The sequence below is a fragment of the Vicia villosa genome, unplaced genomic scaffold (assembly GCF_029867415.1).
Source record: "Vicia villosa cultivar HV-30 ecotype Madison, WI unplaced genomic scaffold, Vvil1.0 ctg.002230F_1_1, whole genome shotgun sequence".
Taxonomy (NCBI): domain Eukaryota; kingdom Viridiplantae; phylum Streptophyta; class Magnoliopsida; order Fabales; family Fabaceae; genus Vicia; species Vicia villosa.
In genome coordinates this window covers 122,012-142,350 of record NW_026705871.1, presented here as the reverse complement: position 1 = coordinate 142,350, position 20,339 = coordinate 122,012, and the positions used below count along the sequence as shown (strand labels likewise).

The 20,339-nt window shown below is 36.8% G+C and overlaps 1 protein-coding gene across 1 annotated transcript; it reads right to left on the bottom strand.

Annotated features, from left to right (window-relative positions):
* Window positions 1-15,944: 15,944 nt before the first annotated feature.
* On the bottom strand, window positions 15,945-17,534 carry LOC131638258 (GDSL esterase/lipase At5g45910-like). Its single transcript, XM_058908811.1, has 5 exons — window positions 17,297-17,534; window positions 16,933-17,154; window positions 16,690-16,832; window positions 16,287-16,560; window positions 15,945-16,183 (listed from the first exon to the last, which is right to left on the bottom strand). Exons 1-5 carry the CDS (start codon window positions 17,532-17,534, stop codon window positions 15,945-15,947), a joined length of 1,116 nt encoding a protein of 371 aa, XP_058764794.1.
* Window positions 17,535-20,339: the final 2,805 nt, after the last annotated feature.

Sequence of the window (20,339 nt, the reverse complement as noted above, 5' to 3'; positions counted from 1 at the left end):
TAAGTGTAGGAAGAAGCACACTGGAAATTGTGAAGCTTATCCGGGTAGATGTTTTGAGTGTGGCGAGCAAGGTCACATGATGAGGAATTGTCCGAAGAAGAGAGCTCCAGAGAAGACTGCAGGTCGAGTTTACACTTTGGATTCGAGAAAGGCCAAGGGAAACAACAATCTCATTGCGGGTACGTGTTATGTTAACAATCAACCTTTATGAGTTTTAGTTGATTGTGGAGCCACTCATTCCTTTGTCTCTACTGAGTGTGTTTACCGACTTGGTTTGGAAGCTACTCCATTACCCAATCCTATGATTATTTCTTCGGCAACGGATGATACCGTGGAAGCTCGACTAATTTGTAAAGATTGTTCAGTCTCTTTTAACGGTCGTGACTTCCCGATTGATCTAATTTGCTTACCCCTCAAAAAGCTTGATGTTATTCTAGGGATGGATTGGTTGTCTCTTAACTCGGTATACATTGGTTGCAAAGAGAAGGCCATATTCATTCCTGCTGAAGAGACTTCTTCTGACGATGCAATTGCCAAGTTGATAGAAGGTACAATCAGCTCGGTTAATTATCTCTTTTCTCAAGAAAGATCCTTTCTTTTAGTTCTTTCCAAGGAGCCTTCTGTGAGGATTGAATTGTCGGAAATTCCGGTGGTGTGCGAATTTCCTGATGTATTTCCTGAGGATATCACCTCTCTTCCTCCAGAAAGGGAGGCGGAATTCTCAATCGATCTTGTTCCTGGAACAGCCCCAGTTTCCATCACTCCCTATAGGATGTCTCCTATTGAACTCAGAGAACTGAAGCCTCAATTGGAAGAGCTTCTTACTAAGCATTTCATCCAACCCAGTGTTTCTCCATGGGGAGCTCCTATTCTTTTGGTGAAGAAGAAGGACGGAAGTATGCGCTTGTGCATCGATTACCGTCAGCTGAATAAAGTCACTATAAAGAATAAATATCCTTTACCACGGATTGATGACCTCCTAGATCAGTTGAAAGGAGCCAGTGTGTTCTCGAAGATTGATCTTAGGTCAGGATACCATCAAATCCGAGTGAAGAGCTCAGATGTACCTAAGACTGCTTTCAGGACTCGATATGGTCACTACGAGTTTTTGGTTATGCCTTTTGGTGTGACTAATGCTCCGGCAGTTTTCATGGATTACATGAATCGAATCTTTCAGCCATATCTGGATCAGTTTGTAGTGATCTTCATTGATGATATTCTTGTGTATTCTCGCACTCCTGAAGACCATGAAGAACACTTGCGGATTGTGTTATCTACTCTTCGAGAGAAACAGTTGTATGCCAAATTCAGTAAGTGTGAGTTTTGGCTATCTGAAGTAAGTTTTCTTGGTCACGTCATCTCAGGAGGAGGCGTAGCAGTGGATCCTTCTAAAGTAGAAGCAGTAGTGAACTGGGAGAGGCCAAAGAGTGTGACTGAAGTCAGAAGCTTCCTAGGCTTGGCAGGTTATTAACGGAGATTTATCATGGGGTTTGCTAAGTTAGCCTTACCATTGACAAAGCTTACGCGTAAGGAGGTTGCTTTTGAATGGGACTCCGAATGTGAGCAAAGTTTCCAGAAACTTAAGAAGAAGTTGACTACTGCACCAGTGTTAGTGATTCCGGATCCAAACCGATCTTATGAGGTGTTTTGTGACGCTTCTAAGAAAGGTTTAGGAGGAGTATTGATGCAAGATGGTCAGGTGGTAGCTTATGCGTCTCGACAGTTGAGATCTCATGAAGAGAATTACCCGACCCATGATCTTGAGCTTGCTGCAATAATCTTTGCACTCAAGGTGTGGCGACATTACCTATATGGCGTTCACTTTGAGATGTTCAGTGATCATAAAAGCTTGAGATATCTCTTTGACCAGAAGGAGTTGAATATGCGACAAAGGAGATGGATGGAGTACCTAAAGGATTGTGACTTTGAATTGAAGTATCATCCAGGAAAGGCTAACAAAGTGGCAGATGCTTTAAGCAGGAAGGAATTTAGAGTTGCTGACTTGATGATGTTAGAACATGGATTGTTAGAAAAGTTTCGAGATCTTAACCTTCAGTTTGAATGGACACCCAATGGTGTGTTGATCAGTAACTTGAACATCCAGAATGAGCTGCGAGAAAGAATTCGGATATCCCAAGGGTACGACGAGCACTTGCAAGCAAGCAGAGATATGCCTGATTTTGTGAAAGCACCTGATGGGGTAATCTTGTTTCACCAACGGATGTGTGTACCGAATGATTCGGAGTTGAAGCGTTTGATTCTGGATGAAGCACACAAGAGCAGGTTTTCTATTCATCCTGGGTCGACCAAAATGTATCAAGACTTGAAAAAGGATTTTTGGTGGCCAGGTATGAAGAAGGAGATTGCAGAGTATGTAGCACAGTGTCCCATTTGTCAACAGGTTAAGATTGAACACCAGAGGCCAGGAGGAATGTTGCAGCCACTAGAAGTACCAACGTGGAAATGGGATTCTATCTCTATGGATTTCATTGTGGGTCTACCTCGTGCCCGAGGCGGACATGATTCTATATGGGTAATAGTAGACAGGTTGACTAAATCTGCTCACTTTTTACCTGTAAAGACCACCCACAAGGTGATTCATCTCGCAAGGCTTTTCATAGCAGAGATTGTACGGTTGCATGGTGTGCCGTCCTGTATAGTATCTGATCGTGATCCAAAATTCACTTCGAGATTTTGGAAGATGTTTCATAAGGAATTAGGGACTATATTGGATATGAGCACGTCGAACCATCCGCAAACCGATGGGCAGACGGAGAGGACGATCCAGACAATAGAGGATATGTTGAGAGCTTGCATACTAGAAGAAGGTGGGAGTTGGAAGGATCATTTACCGTTGGTAGAGTTCGCTTATAATAACAGTTACCATGCTAGTTTGGGTATGGCCCCCTATGAAGCTCTATACGGGAGGAAGTGTCGATCACCACTATGTTGGGCAGAGGTAGGAGAGAAGAGTATTCTTGGACCGGAGATCATACAAGAGACTACCGAGAAAGTCAAGATAATCCAAGAAAATCTTAAGAAAGCCCAAGACCGACAAAAGAACTATGCGGACAGGCGAAGGAGACCTTTAGAATTTGAAGTTGGTGATCATGTGTATTTGAAGGTCACTCCAAGATTGAGGTTGGGAGGACAGTTCAAAACACGAAAGCTCAGTCCGAGGTATGTGGGACCATATCAGATTATGAGTCGGGTAGGTGAAGTGGCTTATCAGTTGGCATTGCCACCTTCACTGTCCGGGCTGCATGACGTTTTCCACGTGTCTCAGCTCCGAAAGTTCGTACCTGATACCTTTCATCCTATTCTTCCGGATTCTGTTGAAGTAGAACCAGATCTTACCTATGATCCCCAACCTTACTGTATCCTGGAGCGTGCGAGCAAGTCTCTCCGGAGTAAAGAGATACCTATCGTGAAGGTGATGTGGGATGAGACGCGTCCTGAAGAGGCTACTTGGGAGCTCGAGTCAGAGATGCGGGAATCCTACCCTCACTTATTTTGGTAAGTTTCTTCGAATTCGAGGACGAATTCTATTTAAGGGGGGGAGAATGTAATACCCGGTATTATAATTGTCCAATTACCAATCCTAAACTAAATTGAGATGAGTAATGGATAAATATGATACACATTCTTACTAATAGGTTTATCATTTATGAAGGATAGAAAAACACTTAGAAAGGGGGGGATTGAATAAGTGTGACTTTAAATCTTGGACGATAAAAATAAATTGCACAATTATTTTTATCCTGGTTCGCTGTTAACGAAGCTACTCCAGTCCACCCCCGCAGAGATGATTTACCTCAACCTGAGGATTTAATCCACTAATCGCACGGATTACAATGGTTTTCCACTTAGTCCACGACTAAGTCTTCTAGAGTATTCTGATCACAACTTGATCACTCCAGGAACAACTGCTTAGACAACTTCTAAGACTTTTCTAGAGTCTACTGATCAACCTGATCACTCTAGTTACAAACTGCTCAGCCAACTGCTAAGACTTCCTAGAGTATACTGATCACACGATCACTCTAGTTCCTTACAACTTAATGTAATCTATACAAGAGTTTACAAATGCTTCTTAAAAGCTATAATCACAAACTGTGATATTTCTCTTATCGTTTAAGCTTAATCTCACTAAGATATTACAACAGCAATGTAGTGAGTTGATGAAGATTCTGAGCTTTGATTGAATAGCGTTTCAGCAAGTTTATTTTCGTTCAGAGTTGTTAAGAATTGGTAACCTTGCTTCTCATCAGAACTTCATATTTATAGGCGTTGAGAAGATGACCGTTGAGTGCATTTAATGCTTTGCGTGTTCCGTACAGCATTGCATTTAATGTTATACGCTTTTGTCAACTACCTCGAGCCTTGTTCACGCTGTGTCTACTGACGTTGCCTTTAGTAGCTTTAACGTTCCTTTTGTCAGTCAGCGAAGTCTGCCACCTGTACTTCCTTCTGATCTGATGTTTGTGAATACGACGTTTGAATATCATCAGAGTCAAAACAGCTTGGTGCATAGCATCTTCTGATCTTCTGATCTTGAAGTGCTTCTGTTGCGTGATACCATCTTCTGATCTTCAGTGCTTCTGATCTCATGTTCTTCTGATGCTTCCATAGACCCATGTTCTGATTCTGCTTCGACCATCTTCTGATGTCTTGCCAGACCATGTTCTGATGTTGCATGCTGAACCATTTGAGACACAACTTCTGAGCGCTGAATTATGCGTACTCTTTATATATATTTCCTGAAAGGGAAATTGCATTGGATTAGAGTACCATATTATCTTAAGCAAAATTCATATTATTGTTATCATCAAAACTAAGATAATTGATAAGAACAAATCTTGTTCTAACAATCTCCCCCTTTTTGATGATGACAAAAACATATATAAATGATATGAATTTGCGATCAGAAAGAGTAGACGGCAAAAGACAAATTACACAGCTATAGCATAAGCATATGAATATGTCTCCCCCTGAGATTAACAATCTCCCCCTGAGATAAATAATCTCCCCCTGAAATAAATACTCGAAGAACTTTGATAAAAGACTTCCCTGATTATTTCGGTAGAGACGATCATATAAGCTTCTGCCTTCAGAGAATTCATAGCTTCTGACTTCTGCTTCCATTGGACAGCTTCAGAACTTGAATTTCTTTAGATCCTTAGAACACTCACAGCTTCTGATTCCTGCTTCCATCGTGGACAGCTTCAGAACTTGAATTTCTTTGATCTTCAGAACATTCACAGCTTCTGACTTCTGCTTCCATTCAGGACAGCTTCAGAACTTGAGTTTTCTGGATCTTTTAGAACATTCACATCTTCTGATTTCTGCTTCCCTCGGATAGCTTCAGAACTTTGAATGTCTACCAATCATCACTTCATGCTAGATTTGTATCAGAACATTGTTGAATGTACCAGAGCATCATCAGAGCATCTCTACATCCTGAAATGTTACAGAACAAAAACTAAACGACAAAAGTCAGCATGAACGAGTTAGAACATAAAATGTATGTTTGAACACATTATATGTATCAGAGCCATATAGGCTGAAATAATGTATCAGAGCAAATAATGTATCAGAGCCATAACATTATATGTATCAGAGCAAATAGAATTTTGTCAGAACAGGATAGACAATGATATTCAAATTCTATTATCAGTGCTTCTGATTCATTCTTCTTTCTTGCTTCTGATCTCTGAAGCTTGACAGCACTCAGCTTGCTTCAGTTTCCAAGAGCTTATTCCTTTTACAGAATAACGCTTCTTATGGTTTTGCTTCTAGTGTTTGCTTCTGAAGATTCACTTCACTTCTCTGTACCTGCAAAACACTTAAACCATATAGAACTTGCAGTTCTTGTTAGTGAATGTGTGGGAGCCTTTACCCAGCAACTGATAGATTAATCAAATCATTTATCATTTATCTTCTCCCCCTTTTTGTCATAACATCAAAAAGAATATTTAAAAAGATTCAGATGCAAAAAACGACAAATAAAATCACTGGAATGTAAATCAAAGAAACTTTTTCATTGATAATCAAAAAGGTTTACAAGAAATTCCTATGTTTAACAAGCAGAAGCAACAAGGAAAAGAAAACTACAAAGACCAAATCCTAGGACCCTAGCTAAGACAACGTCTGTGCCAGCATGCCATGAAGGAGTGAAACGCTTCATTGACTGCTTCTCGGGCTTTCAGGCGAGGAGTCAGGGAGACTTGGTTCTGATGCAGATCTTCCACCATCTTTACCAGAGACAGCATTCCCAGCAGGTGAAGATGAAGAGATTTCTTCAGAAGAGACTAAGGGAGAGGAAAGGTTAGATGAAGAGGAAGCTGAGTCTTGAAGGTCGAAAGATGAGGAAGAAGATGGAGATGATGGAGGGCTTTCACCAGGAGGATGAAACACTCGTCTAGAATAATTTCCAGACAACATTGCTTCGAATGGATTCACCTTGAGAGGATCATAGGTGATTTTGATCTTTTTGGGTTTGGAAGGTGATGTTTCAACAGCTTTTCTTTTGTTGTTTTGATCATTTTCATTATTTCCTGGGCTTGATGAAGAGTTCATGATGGGTTTGCAGAAAAATGAACAAGTAGGGTTTGATATGGAAGAGAGAGAGAGAAAAAAGAGATAGAGAAAGATGAGAGGGAAAGAGAAGAGTTTGAAGAGTATTTAAAAAGAAATAAAATGAAACGAATGATGACTAGCATTTAATGTTACGTGACGTGAGGAGAGATAATAAAGACAAATGAGGTGACTAGCACAGTTACCTATGGTCGGTGTCCCTTCAACTGCACGCACGTTTATCCATGAATAGTAACTACAGGTTTACCATCCCGAGATAAAACGTAACAGCTGTTTTGCTTTAAAAGAGGTTCTGAATCAACTTAGACAATGAAACGTTAGTAATAACCGAATCATAATTTCTAAAAGATTTCAATCAGAACTTCTGATTGGAAAATCACATTTCATTTCAGAAGATACTCATATATAAGAACTTCTCATCTTCTCATTCTGGGCATAGATCCATACTGATGTTCTTCAGAATGAATTTAAACCTATCTTCAGCCAGGGGTTTTGTAAAGATATCAGCCCATTGATGGTCTGTATCCACAAAGTTTAAAGAAATAACACCCTTCTGAACATAGTCCCTTATGAAATGATGTTTAATCTCAATATGTTTAGCTTTTGAATGAAGAATAGGATTCTTAGATAAACATATAGCAGAAGTATTATCACAGAATATAGGAATGTTACTCTCATATATCTGATAATCTTCCAACTGACTCTTCATCCAGAGCATCTGTGTACTACAGCCAGCAGCAGCGACATATTCTGCTTCTGTCGTTGATAGAGCAATAGTTGCTTGCTTCTTGCTGTACCAGGAGATCAAATGACTTCCAAGAAATTGGCAACTTCCTGAAGTACTTTTTCTTTCAATTCTGTCTCCAGCATAATCAGCATCACAGAATCCTACTAAGTTGTATTCTTTAGATTTTCTGTAAACTAAACCAACATTAGTAGTACCTTTCAGATACCTTAGAATTCTCTTAACAGCAGTTAAATGAGATTCTCTAGGATCTGATTGGAATCTAGCACACAAACAAACACTGAACAGAATGTCAGGTCTAGAAGCAGTCAAATATAGAAGAGATCCAATCATACCTCTGTATAACTTCTGATCTACCTTCTTACTTACCTCATCCTTACCTAGGATGCATGTTGGATGCATAGGAGTTTTGGCTTCTTTGCAGTCCAGAAGATTAAACTTCTTCAGAAGTTCCTTCACATACTTGGTTTGGTGAACATATGTTCCTTCTGATGTTTGATTTATTTGTATTCCAAGGAAATACTTGAGTTCTCCCATCATGCTCATTTCAAACTCAGCCTGCATAGACTTAGCAAACTCCTTTCCAAGTGTAGCATTAGATGTTCCAAAAATAATATCATCTACATATATTTGACAGATTAAAATATCCTTTTCAAAGGTTTTACAAAAGAGAGTAGTGTCCACTTTTCCTCTAGTGAAACCATTATCTAGAAGGAAAGAACTTAAGCGTTCATACCAAGCTCTGGGAGCTTGCTTCAATCCATATAATGATTTCTTTAGTTTAAACACATGATTCGGAGACATAGAGTCTTCAAAACCAGGAGGTTGATGGACATAAACTTCTTCATCTATATAACCATTTAAGAAGGCACTCTTAACATCCATCTGATAGAGAGTGATGTTATGTTGAGTGGCAAAAGAAATTAATAGACGAATAGACTCTAACCTGGCCACTGGTGCAAAGGTTTCTGTATAGTCAATCCCTTCTTGCTGACTATAACCCTGAGCCACCAATCTGGCTTTGTTCCTTACCACCTCACCTTTCTCACTGAGCTTGTTTCTGAAGACCCATTTTGTACCAATTATATTGAATCCATCTGGTCTAGGAACAAGATCCCAAATATCATTCCTTGTAAACTGATTCAGTTCTTCTTGCATAGCAATTATCCAGTCTGGATCTTCTAGAGCATGATCAACAGAAGTTGGCTCGATCAAAGATACAAGACCTAATTGACAGTCTGCATTGTTCTTAAGGAATGCTCTTGTTCTGATTGGATCATCCTTCTTTCCAAGAATGACATCTTCTGAATGACCAGAGATGAGTCTAGATGATCTTCTGACAGATGGTTCTTCAGAAATACTTAGATCCTCCAGAGAAGCTGATACTTGATCTTCAGATTCTTTGCTTCTGAGAAGCTCTGCTTCTGATGCATTGCTTCTTGGCTCAACAACTTCTGATATGTCAATATCATAACCTGCAAAATTATCAACCTGCTTTGGTTTTTCAGAACCAAGCTTATCATCAAACCTGATATTGATTGATTCTTCCACAATCAATGTTTCAGTATTGTATACTCTGTAGCCTTTTGAGCGTTCAGAATATCCAAGAAGAAAACATTTTTGAGCTTTGGAATCAAACTTACCAAGACAATCTTTAGTGTTCAGAATAAAACATACACATCCAAAAGGATGGAAATATGAAATGTTGGGCCTTTTATTCTTCCACAATTCATAGGGAGTCTTATTTAGAATAGGTCTGATAGAGATTCTATTCTGAATATAGCATGCAGTGTTTATTGCTTCTGCCCAGAAATGCTTAGCCATATTGGTTTCATTGATCATGGTTCTGGCCATTTCTTGCAGAGTCCTATTCTTTCGTTCTACAACCCCATTTTGCTGTGGAGTTCTAGGACAAGAGAAATCATGGGCAATACCATTTTCTTTGAAGAACTCTTCAAAGGATCTGTTCTCAAATTCACCACCATGATCACTTCTGACCTTTATGATTTTACACTCTTTTTCAGATTGAATCTGAATGCAGAAATCAAAGAACACTGAATGAGTCTCATCCTTGTGTTTCAAGAATTTTACCCACGTCCAGCGACTATAATCATCTACGATGACTAATCCATATTTCTTTCCTCTGACAGATGCTGTTTTGACTGGTCCAAACAGATCAATGTGCAAGAGTTCTAATGGCCTTGAGGTAGAAACAACATTCTTAGACTTGAATGCAGGTTTGGAGAACTTGCCCTTCTGACATGCTTCACAAAGAGCATCTGATTTGAATTTCAGATTAGGGAGTCCTCTGACAAGATTCAGTTTGTTAATCTGAGAGATCTTTCTCAAACTAGCATGACCTAATCTCCTGTGCCAGACCCACTGCTCTTCAGAAACAGACATAAGACAAGTCACCTTCTGACTCATAAGATCTTGCAGATCTGTCTTATAAATGTTGTTCTTCCTCTTGCCTGTAAATAGGATTGAGCCATCCTTCTGATTTACAGCCTTGCAAGACTTTTGATTGAAGATTATATCATAACCATTGTCACTTAATTGACTGATAGATAAGAGGTTATGAGTTAATCCTTCTACAAGAAGTACATTAGAAATGGAAGGAGAGTTACCAGACTTTATAGTTCCAGAGCCAATTATCTTGCCCTTCTGATCTCCTCCAAACTTGACTTCTCCTCCAGACTTAAGCACCAGGTCTTGGAACATAGACCTTCTTCCTGTCATGTGTCGTGAGCATCCAGAGTCCAGGTACCATGACATGTTGTGCTTTGTCCTTCTTGCAGCCAAGGATATCTGCAATAGGAATAATCTTATCCTTAGGTACCCACATTTTCTTGGGTCCTTTCTTGTTAGATTTTCTCAAGTTCTGATTGAACTTGGGTTTGACGTTATAAGCAATAGGAGGAACAGCATGATAATTTTTAATATGAGTTTCATGATATTTCCTAGGTTGTGTCACATGCTTCTTGGTGTGTGTTATGTGAAAACTTTGTGCATGTGAAGTGTGCCTAATATCATGAGAGTGGCCATACTTGAACTGATCATACAATGGCTTGTATGTGAGTTTCATTTCATCAACAGGTTCAAGTTTGTATGGGGTTTCACCCTCATAACCAATGCCAACTCTTTTGTTTCCAGATACGGCATATATCATAGAAGCTAGCTGACTTCTGCCAATACTTCTAGATAAGAACTTCCTGAAACTTAAATCATATTCTTTCAGAATATGGTTTAGACTAGGAGTGGATTTTTCTGAATTAGAAGGAGATCCAACATCATTGGATAATTTTAAAAGTTTATCTTTCAATTCAGAATTTTCCAATTCAAGCCTCTTTGTTTCAAATTCAAATAGCTTTTTCAGCTTTTTGTATTTAATACAAATCTGAGACTTGGATTCCAGAAGTTCAGTTAATCCGGAAACTAACTCATCTCTAGTAAGTTCAGAAAATACCTCTTCAGAATCTGATTCTGATGTAGATTCTGATCCGTCATCTTCTGTCGCCATCAGCGCACAGTTAGCCTGCTCATCTTCTGAATAATCTTCTGACTCATCCCAGGTTGCCATAAGACCTTTCTTCTTATGAAACTTCTTCTTGGGATTCTCCTTCTGAAGATTTGGACATTCATTCCTGAAGTGTCCTGGTTCATTGCATTCATAGCACATGACCTTCTTCTTGTCAGATCTTCTGTCATCAGAAGATTCTCCATGTTCAAATCTCTTTGAACTTCTGAAGCCTCTGAACTTCCTTTGCTTGCTCTTCCAGAGTTGATTTACCCTTCTGGAAATCATGGACAGTTCATCTTCTTCTTCAGATTCTGATTCTTCAGGATCTTCTTCTTTGGCCTGAAAAGCGTTAGTGCATTTCTTGATATTAGATTTTAATGCAATAGATTTACCTTTCTTTTGAGGCTCATTTGCATCCAGCTCAATCTCATGGCTTCTCAAGGCACTGATCAGCTCTTCCAGAGAAACTTCATTCAGATTCTTTGCAATCTTGAATGCAGTCACCATAGGACCCCATCTTCTGGGTAAGCTTCTGATGATCTTCTTCACATGATCAGCCTTGGTGTATCCTTTGTCAAGAACTCTCAATCCAGCAGTCAGAGTTTGAAATCTCGAAAACATCTTTTCAATGTCTTCATCATCCTCCATCTTGAAGGCTTCATACTTCTGGATTAAGGCAAGAGCTTTTGTCTCCTTGACTTGAGCATTTCCTTCATGAGTCATTTTCAAGGATTCATATATATCATAGGCTGTTTCCCTGTTTGATATTTTCTCATACTCAACATGAGAAATAGCATTCAGCAAAACAGTTCTGCATTTATGATGATTCCTGAAATGCTTCTTTTGATCATCATTCATTTCTTGCCTTGTCAGCTTTACGCCACTGGAATTTACTGGATGTTTGTAACCATCCATCAGAAGATCCCATAGATCACCATCTAGACCAAGAAAGTAACTTTCCAGTTTATCTTTCCAGTATTCAAAGTTTTCACCCTCAAATACCGGCGGTCTTGTATAACCATTGTTACCGTTGTATTGCTCAGCAGAGCCAGATGTAGATGCAGGTGGATTTGTCGGAGTTTCACCAGCCATCTTTTAAATGAAGCGTTTTTCTCTTCCTGAATCTTTTCTAAACACGGTTAAGTGCTTGCACCTTAGAACCGGCGCTCTGATACCAATTGAAGGATAGAAAAACACTTAGAAAGGGGGGGATTGAATAAGTGTGACTTTAAATCTTGGACGATAAAAATAAATTGCACAATTATTTTTATCCTGGTTCGCTGTTAACGAAGCTACTCCAGTCCACCCCCGCAGAGATGATTTACCTCAACCTGAGGATTTAATCCACTAATCGCACGGATTACAATGGTTTTCCACTTAGTCCACGACTAAGTCTTCTAGAGTATTCTGATCACAACTTGATCACTCCAGGAACAACTGCTTAGACAACTTCTAAGACTTTTCTAGAGTCTACTGATCAACCTGATCACTCTAGTTACAAACTGCTCAGCCAACTGCTAAGACTTCCTAGAGTATACTGATCACACGATCACTCTAGTTCCTTACAACTTAGTGTAATCTATACAAGAGTTTACAAATGCTTCTTAAAAGCTATAATCACAAACTGTGATATTTCTCTTATCGTTTAAGCTTAATCTCACTAAGATATTACAACAGCAATGTAGTGAGTTGATGAAGATTCTGAGCTTTGATTGAATAGCGTTTCAGCAAGTTTATTTTCGTTCAGAGTTGTTAAGAATTGGTAACCTTGCTTCTCATCAGAACTTCATATTTATAGGCGTTGAGAAGATGACCGTTGAGTGCATTTAATGCTTTGCGTGTTCCGTACAGCATTGCATTTAATGTTATACGCTTTTGTCAACTACCTCGAGCCTTGTTCACGCTGTGTCTACTGACGTTGCCTTTAGTAGCTTTAACGTTCCTTTTGTCAGTCAGCGTAGTCTGCCACCTGTACTTCCTTCTGATCTGATGTTTGTGAATACGACGTTTGAATATCATCAGAGTCAAAACAGCTTGGTGCATAGCATCTTCTGATCTTCTGATCTTGAAGTGCTTCTGTTGCGTGATACCATCTTCTGATCTTCAGTGCTTCTGATCTCATGTTCTTCTGATGCTTCCATAGACCCATGTTCTGATTCTGCTTCGACCATCTTCTGATGTCTTGCCAGACCATGTTCTGATGTTGCATGCTGAACCATTTGAGACACAACTTCTGAGCGCTGAATTATGCGTACTCTTTATATATATTTCCTGAAAGGGAAATTGCATTGGATTAGAGTACCATATTATCTTAAGCAAAATTCATATTATTGTTATCATCAAAACTAAGATAATTGATAAGAACAAATCTTGTTCTAACAATTTAAACCATGTCAATTAGTGAGAGTGAGGGTATTAATGACATTTCCACTTAGATAAAGAATTAGGGATATGTTTGGAGGGTCATTCTATTCTATTTTTCAAACCAGAATTCTGATTTGGTAGAGAGAAAGAGAGGAGAACGTGGGAAGAGAGGAAGAGAAGAGGAAATCTCAAACTTGGTTCAAAGCCCTTGCATGCAACAGATTCTGATCCAATCCTTGCTTCTACCTTCTAGCTTCAGCATCTTCTTCATCACCATCTTCCTTCTTCTTTGAGGTGAGTCCTTTAGATAGAAACTTGGGTTTTGCATGTGAGGGTTCTTATTTGGGGAAATTGGGAATGTGAGTAATATATATATATGAATCAATGCTAATACTTGTTAGATTCTGATTAATTCCTCATCTACTGCTGATTTTAATTGTGGTTGTGTACCCTAAATTCGTTGGAACTGAGTTGGTAGTGTAGGGATTATTTTAGAAGTTCTTTTGGGGACTGTCTTGGACTGTATAAAACTCAGAAAAATGGCTCTGGTTCAGTGTAACCGGTTACGGGTTTTGGTGTAACCGGTTACGCTGTTAAAAATCAGACAATCTGGGCATTTTGCGTGACCGTAACCGGTTACGGGTCCTGGTGTAACCGGTTACACTGGGCGCAGAAGGAAAAAATCAGTAACTTGGAAAATTCATATCTCCCGTTTCGTACGCCCGATTGACGCGTACTATATACCGTTAGAAAGCTAATTAAATGTACTATCTAGGAAAATTGGCTTTGGTGTTTAAATAATATTTTTCGATATATCTGATATACCTTAAGTTGAAAGTGCGACACTGAAACTATGTAAATTGTGTGTAGTTGGACTAAATTAGCTCATTGTTTCTAATTGCTATATTTTGCTGAAATGAGAATGCTATATTATGATGAAATATGAACATTCTATTGATGCCCGTTGTTTTGGTTAAACAATCGGAGTTGTCTGTTTGTGTGCTGTTAACGTTTGCTTACGTGTGTGTGTGCTGAATCAAAGTAGACCCGGTACTAAGTTACGATTCGGACCACGGGTCCTTGAGTTGTCTGTGGGACTGCCCTGATCTTGGATCCCAGAGGCACATACCTGAACTACCGTTGCAGTGTGCTTGTGAGGGCCTGGAGGCGTCTTACTCACTTGCTGTATACACACTTGCGTGCTCGGTATGATGGCGTTATGCGGCTAAGTAAGCCTACGCATGACAGGTAAACCATCTCTAATGATGCCATGTAGGCTACATCATTAGGTTCCTATCCGGATGGGCTCATGCGTCGAGACGGCGTGTTACACTTGCTGTTAACACCACTTGCGTACAGATGGTTAATGGGACGATGTCGCCTCTTAGGCAAGGTCATCTCGCAGCCATGTAGGCTTGTGCGAACCCATTTAATCATTCTTGCAGGGTGCTTGTGTAAGTCTCTTGACAAATAGGCATGGGTGAACCCACCGAGGGTGTGTTAGTAACTTAGTCTAGTGGTATTAACGTACTTCTGGATTCCCCGTCATGGATGCGGGTATTGCATACTTGGTTGCTATACAATGCGTATTTGCTTGAGACAAGTCCAATGGTGGACGAGTCGCTTGTTTACTCCGTGCTTGTACCGGAAGTGAGAGTAACCCCGAATCCATGGTGGATTCGTGTATTTTTGTATGTTCCCTTTAGACCCGAGTGGACTAATAGGATAGGTGGACTCACTGAGATTTAGTAATCTCATCCCACTCCAATTATTATTTTTCAGGTGGTTCGAGGCAAGATCGCGGTAAGGGAAAGATGGATTAGATCTCTTGGCGGTGCTTGGATGTTTCTTTTAGTTTCTCATCGTGCTTATTACTTTGTGTATTTTGGACATGTACTATTATGATGTACTTGTATTATGGCCATGATACATTCGGCTTTTTGTACTCGTGTACTTCTACTTTCCGCTGCAAAACATTATGTATTTTGTTGTCTTATGAACCATTTATAATACTTTATGCATATTATTCTAGACAAATATGTGTGGGGTGTTACAAATTCAATTTTCAATTCGAAACACCTAGAAACTATTTTTCTAAAAAAAACGTATTTATAGGAGAAACTAATATTATTGTTACGTTGTGGCTAAAATACAAAATAAATGCACTAAGTAATTGATAATTTTACCACTAGACTGATACAAAATGAAATATAGGTGCATGACTATGATCCAAAAATATAAACTAGTGCAAATGATTGCAGCAGGTCTTAACTACGATATTCTAAAGAAAATGGTTAGACTTAAACTTAAAGGTAAATCAAAATGGGCAGATAATTCCAAATTGATCTCAAAATTAAAGCTTGACAAGAAAAAATACGTGAAAAAGAACATTTTCCTCAATAGAACCTTCATGTCTAAGTGTTTAAAAATTTATTTGTTTTTTTAAAAGAATAATAATTAAATCACAACAAAAATAATTTGTAATTCAAACAATGAGAATAATTATTATTATTATATGAAGATAAATAAATCGTTTACATATATAACTACCACAAATTTAAAGGCATTTTTATTTCATTTATCGATAATGATTCAATTTAAAAATAAACTGACATTCACCTCATAGAATACATTTGAAATTCTTCTAGTAGAGATTAAGTATAATCATATGTAAAAATCGTCAAAAAATGTATTTAATAAAGTGCACAGTTATTAGCTCTATGCTATCTTGAAAGGAGCGGGTTTTAGAGAAGGATTTGCAAAAGGTCCTTCCACTAAACCTTTTGCTATTTGCCTGTGTGCTGCTTCAGTAAAGTGGGCTCCATCCCAATTTATTTGTTTTGTTGGATCAGAGCAAACTGTTGTACCGGGAGATCCACAAAACTTTTCATTAACATTGTAAGTTCCACCACCTCCACAACAAGCTTTCAAAAACTCAACCTTATCAGAAGTAAGTCCTGCAACATTAATGTACAAATAATAAGGAACGTGTTAAAAATAATTGTACGAGAATAAATTAACGTAAACTTAATAGGAAAAGAAAATACTATCTCCACAAACCATATTGTTCTGGTGCTTGATATAAACGTTTGGCATCGTTGTAGTAGTCAAAATATACTATCTTAGCTTGAGGATGTTTATGTTTTAATGTCTCTATAGAACTTTTTAGTTGCTCATTAAAGTATTCAGTAAAAGTGCTGTAAGATATCAAACATCCAAATTCATCATAGTCTTCTTTCTTCTTACTATTCACCGCAGACAATAATCCAGCATTGCAGCCTATTGGAAAGTTTCCTGGAACCGCTAGCTCTACTGCTCCTTCTTCAATTAATGCCTGGCATAGAGTTATAAATAAATCATTTACATTTATCAAAGAATATGATTTACTCAACGATATTAATACTTAACATAGTTATTCTACAAATGAAAAAATATTTAACTTTTAAAAATTGATATAACATACTGAAGTTGTATTTGTAATGGATTCGACGATTAAAGGAACTATTTCACGAAGTTCTGTAACAGTTTTAGAAATATGAGAAAAAACATCATTCCCACCAATCTCTCCCACTAGAAACAATGATTGTTTGAAGAAGCTATCGCACTCTAAGAATTCAGTAAGAAAACAAAAATATGTTAGTCATATAAAATAAAATCTATGTAAGTGACAAAAAAATATATAATATGCAAGAAGTTAGGGAAAAACCTTCTTTGCTTTTACATAAGGATGGTTTTATCTTTTTAAACCAACCAAATTGCACATTCAATGAGTTTTCTGTCGCTAGTGGTCTAACTCCACTACGATCAAAATACTTGAAGTCAAGTGCAGTTGAACCGGCATATGCAAAATTAACTCCCTTTTTTATGTCATCTTGACTTTGGGTGATATTTTTATAGGGCGGTAAAAATGGTAACCCGTATGCTTCAGCTGTAATTAAAATGATCGTGAGCTAGTGAATTTCTTGCTCAAAAATATGTCAACGTTAAGTATTATTGATGTTAATTCTATCAACTATATTAAAATACGTCAAGCCATACGGTATTATGAAAAGAGTAATGTGTTAAATTACCTATGAAATCTATGATGAGTCTCCCATTACACAATCGTCCCGATGGATGTTTGAAGTACGTTGAACCATAAGGACTATTTTTATCCATTTGTACATGGTCAAATGCGGAATTTCCGGTGTCACTTGTAGAGTCGCCAAAGTTAAATATAGCTTGGTACGGTAGAGGATTAGCATTTGAAATAATATTTCCAAAAACACCACATGCAATGGTGATACTAAAGAGAAACAAGATCTTCATGGTGCTATAAAAAGTTAGGAAAGAACTAATAATATTGATGCGTGTTTGGAAATGAGAATTATCAATGTTATATATACTTGCTCCTTTTTCTTTTTCGTAGCAATCTTTCAAATGTTAGTTGGAACTTGTTTAACTATTTTTTATTTTTGTAATGTTATGATGTCAGATCTAACTCATAATGTCCAACACATATACATCAATAGACACATATTCATTATGCCAAAAATAATATTTGTTGTCATTAGTGTTCTTATTGTTGTTGTTTCACTTTCTATTTTTTTCCTATCCATCTAAACTCTCCAAAAAAAATATCCATACACTCAAATTAGAAATCATAATAATTCTATTATATTTACTTTTGAATGCATATATACTATAGAAAGAAGAAAGTTATTGTGATGTGTAAGAATATAAGTAAATTTAAAGAAATAGGTTTAGAAAGTAACATTCAATGAAAAAAATACAATATCTATCTAAAAAACCAAAAGAGTTAATAAATCATTAAAACTTTTAATGTATTTAAAGAGCATTATTTTAGGTTATTTAGTATAAATTTCCTTTTAACATGTTGAATCAAATAACAATTTAAATTATACACAAAATGTCAAATTTGGACTTTAGCATGCCAAGTATTATTTACTTACATGTGTTCTTTTCGCGGAAGTATAATTTTTCTTCAAAACTTATTTAATATCAAATTTGAATATGTAAAATTTAATTTTGAAATTAAATTATATGTGGCAGCATTTTGATTCGTGGGCCCTGAAAACAAAGGTCATATCATTCATGTTCTTGAAGATATTTATTCCCCCGGAATTTCAAAGTTTGCGATAGTATACAAAACGTTTGAAGGAGTTGAAAATTATAATAATTAGATTCTTTAAAATACGCAAGAAAGAATTCACAAGGAGTTTCTAAGGGACGTGGAGTCATGTTGTGTGCATGTAACATGGTAGATCATTCTCCATCTTCAAGGAGTTCATTTCCACTCCAAAATCATATCAAATAAATTTCACATCCACGCACACACACATACATCGGATATAAAAATCTCATTGGTGGTGACGTCAAGTCATGTATGTAACTCAGTTGTGTTATTAATTTAATCCCTTTATTCTGCTTTTTGTTTATAATCATTGTTTGCATTTACTTCCCCGTTAGCTTATATATCAGACTCTCAATAACTATAATTTAAATTTTAACATGTAAATCTATCAACTTAGAACCCCAAAAATATATTACTCTAGTTCTGGAGTAATCTTAGTGTTCATTTGTTAAAAAGGAATAAATTAATGGAAGAGAGTTAGCATACCCAATGGGATATATTTTCATAACCTTAATATGGCGGGTCATTCAAGGAGAAAAAATTTCAACCAAAATAATAATAAAAGGATTAATTTGAATGAAGATGGGCAACAAGTTTATGTGCCTATGCAAGATGAATTTTTTAATGTTGGTCTACCTTTAAATGTTGTTGTTAGTTAAAAATATACAAGTCATGTAAGAGTCCCTCATACGCAAAGGTTTTATGCTTATTGGTTACTCCCGAGTTTTATCCCCCAAATTTAGGCTATTTACAATTACCATTAGTGGGGATGAGTTTTCGAGCATCATATGCTAATCGGTATTTTTGAATTATAATGAATCATATTTGAACAAACAATCGTGGATTTCTCCATAAATGTATGGAAACTTTAAGCCGCCTTAAGTTACCTAAAGAATATTTTAACATCTTGGAAAGCTTATGGAAGATACAAATTGTGATATGGTGATTATGATTATCTGCTAAATTACTACTTTGTTTAGTTCCATCATAAAAACTTATATCGCAACAGACCAAACATTGACCACAAAAATGGATGCTATTGTTGATGTTCTATGGGAACCAAATTATGGTATTAATATCAACATTTCAATGAACAATGACATTTTATAAAGAATGACAGAGCACCAATATTTTTGAACATTTGTATTCAAATCTCTTTCGTATTCTCTTTACTTTCCACTCCAATATACTCTAGACTTAAGAAATTTCAACTTTTTTTAAAAAAATAAAACATCACAATTCAACATCCCCCTCTATTTATATTTATCTCAACTTCAAAACTTAATTAATTCTAGGGACTGAAATTCCTAAATTTACTAAGTTTGCTGGAGAGACTGATGAACAAGCTTTGGAATATGTAGCCAAGTGCAATCCTTAATATGGATATTAAGATATTGATGATTATTTAAATTGAATTAATTTCCTCGTTATTTGAATAAAGTTATGTTCCCTTGATTTCCCACTTTACCATCAAATTCAATTTTCAATTCGAAACACCTAGAAACTATTTTTCTTAAAACAACGTATTTATAGGAGAAACTAATATTATTGTTACGTTGTGGCTAAAATACAAAATAAATGCACTAAGTAATTGATAAGTTTACCACTAGACTGATACAAAATGAAATATAGGTGCATGACTATGATCCAAAAATATAAAATAGTGCAAATGATTGCAGCAGGTCTTAACTACGATATTCTAAAGAAAATGGTTAGACTTAAACTTAAAGGTAAATCAAAATGGGCAGATAATTCCAAATTGATCTCAAAATTAAAGCTTGACAAGAAAAAATACGTGAAAAAGAACATTTTCCTCAATAGAACCTTCATGTCTAAGTGTTTAAAAATTTATTTGTTTTTTTAAAAGAATAATAATTAAATCACAACAAAAATAATTTTTAATTCAAACAATGAGAATAATTATTATTATTATTATTATTATATGAAGATAAATAAATCGTTTACATATATAACTACCA